A 2,727-nucleotide genomic window follows, 5' to 3' on the forward strand; every position below is an offset into this window, starting at 1 on the left:
CCTTCCTTCCTTTCTTCCTTCCTTCCTCCCTCCCCCTTCCTTGCTTCCTTGTTGGCAGTACTGGAAGTAGAACCCAGGGCCTACTACATGCTATGCAAGTGCTCTACTCTGGAGCTGTATCTCTAGACCTTTTTAATTTTTAATTTTGAGACAGTGTCTCACTAAGTCACCCAGGCTAGGCTGGAATATGTGGCCCTCCTGCCTCAGCCTCCCAGAGTGCTCAGATAGGGCAATTTTCTACTATGGCCATGGTCTGCTTCTCACTGGATGAGCTAAGGGTTGCTGTGCCCTGACCTCTCTTGGGTGGGGGTAGAACTTGTGTGGACTGTGCGTCCCTCTGGTTTGCTTGAATGGGCTGCTTGCTTTATGCCTGCTGCTTGCAGACCTGTGTTGTGTCTCCCGCCATGCCTTCATTAGCACGCGTCCTCACTGTCATTGCAGAGTGAGACACTGTTCCTTTTCTCAGGCTGACTGTTCTTCATTGCCGAAACACCTAAGCGTTGCTTCATCCTTCCACCTCCCCACTTTCCCAAGCAAGTTTCTAAAAGCATCTTTCAAAGTCAGACAAGTGCAGATACTGAGCATCTTGTCCCCTCTGTCCCTAGCTCTGACCATGGTCAGCCAGCTCTTCAGGGCTCTCCTGGCTGGCATCCCCTGAGCACTGCCTGTGTATTAGGATTTGTGTGGACAAAGACGACTCTCTGCTTAGAATGTGCAGTTTGGTTGAAATACTCAAATATAATAAAACCACATTTCTAAAGTTTTCTAAATTAATTTTTAAAATTAGGCTTCTGGTTTCACTAGTTGCAATTGATTTCCCCTGTCGTCTTCTTCTTCTTCTTCTTCTTCTTCTTCTTCTTCTTCTTCTTCTTCTTCTTCTTCTTCTTCTTCTTTCTTCTTCCTTCTTTTTTTGGTGGAACTGGGGATTGAACTCAGGCCCTTGCGCTTGCCAGGGAAGCACTTATTCCTCTGAGCCATCTTCCCGGCCCTCCCCTGTCTTCTTATTTACCCATTTCCCTGTTTCTTAGTTCACTTATGGGGTTGTCTAAAGCCCACAGAAATTTAGTATTTATTTATTCACCTAGTAAATATTTATTGAATTCCTATTATATCATAGGCAAGGGTAGGACAGTAAAGTTTTCTTGAAATTTACATTGTTTCTTTCTATAGATAAGAGATTTGCTCTCTAGAACCAAAAGGCCTGGGGGCCTAAAAGTCAGGGAGGATCAGCACCTGGGCTTTTATGTGGAAGGCCTCAAGTCTGTGCCTTGTGCGAACTACGCACAAATTGAAAAGCTGATGGAACAAGGAGCGAGAATCAGGACCACAGCTTCCACCAACATGAACGCCAGCAGCAGCCGGTCCCACATGGTCACCACCATTCGGTTCAAGCAGGTAAGTGCGGTGAATGACCTAGTCCTACATTCCCGTAGCAGTGACCTCTGCCAAGGTGCCAGTGGCATCATACGGTGGATGTTATGGAATCTTCTAGAATCTTCTAAATTGAGTTGTGGGTTAGGGTGGTCACTGTTAAACTATAAAGTCAGAAATAAAAAAAAGAGGTATCTCCCCCACCCCAACATCTATGTCCTGTCCTGGCCTAAGGTGGCCCATGATGGTAGTAGGGTGGTTCTACAACCTACCACACCCCAAGATGCCCACAGTTGGCTGTTTTCCCTGAAGTAAATTCTATGCTCTGATAAAAACTTTTGGGTCTACATTGACTCAGGAGTAAACTGAAGATTTTTAGAGCAACTCCCTGCTTTATCTTGGAGAATTATGTTAGAAACAGACCTGTGCACCCCTGGTATAAAGCCAAGTTTTCAGAGCTGAGGCTTGGGCTCAAGATACTGCAGTATATCTTGGCTCCTAGAAGTACCAAGATAAATTCTTTAGAATCAAGTAATCCACTAAGAAAATCAGTACTATACTGTTTGGAACAAACACTCCACTAAGTAAAGTCTGTGATAAATGAGAGTGGACTTTTCTCCTCCACCTTCCTTGGTGGGTGTCAGGGAGTGAGCTACACAATATCCTCCGTTTGATCTAGAAATGATCATTCCAAATTCTGGGTGAGAATACAGTTAGCACCCATTGTACCACTTCCATCCTCTAAGTCACAGTACCTGCAATAAATACAGTGGTGATCAGTGAAAATTATCTTGTACTCACGAAGGGTAATGGACAAACACTGGACCGTGTCTGGCTCTTTCATTTAACTGTTCTAAGTCTTTTGAGAAATAACTTCATCTCTGACTTCAGTTTCCTCTTCTATAAAAATGGGATGAATAGTTTCTACCCAGGAAAATTTGGAGGCCCAATCAAAATACTGTATTTTAAAGAACTTTGTGAACTTTTAAGTGCTATCCCCTTGCCCTTACCATGTTAGTAAAATGCATACACTTTATGCATAGGGAAACTATTAGTGAGGGCTAGGCTTCTTAGCTCCTGCCTGTGACCGCAGCCATTCAAGAGGCTGAGCGAGAGGATGGCAAGTTGGAGGCCAGCCAAAGCAAATACGTGAGCTCCTGCCTTTAAAAAACTCAAATAGCTAGAGATGCAACTCAGCTCTGGAGAAATTGCCTCGCATATTCGAGGCCCTGGCTTCAGTCCTCACTACCAAAACCAAACTAACCAAAAACTCCTGTCTATGTGGTTTGCTATGCTACTTATTAAGTTCTTATATTAGGAACAAGGAGGGGCCGGTGTGATGGCCCAGTGGAATAA

At 44.4% G+C, this 2,727-nt stretch overlaps 1 protein-coding gene across 1 annotated transcript in view; it reads left to right on the forward strand.

Moving 5' to 3' along the window:
• Positions 1 to 2,727, forward strand: part of LOC101592744 (kinesin-like protein KIF28P) — an 86,630-nt gene that overhangs the window by 38,204 nt on the left and 45,699 nt on the right. Inside the window, exon 2 of the mRNA XM_023710190.1 lies at positions 1,171 to 1,395. Within this exon, the coding sequence (XP_023565958.1) occupies positions 1,171 to 1,395 (225 nt within the window). The remainder of the gene's footprint in view (positions 1 to 1,170; positions 1,396 to 2,727) is intronic.

Source organism: Octodon degus, unplaced genomic scaffold (assembly GCF_000260255.1).
Source record: "Octodon degus isolate 3935 unplaced genomic scaffold, OctDeg1.0 scaffold00017, whole genome shotgun sequence".
Lineage (NCBI taxonomy): Eukaryota > Metazoa > Chordata > Mammalia > Rodentia > Octodontidae > Octodon > Octodon degus.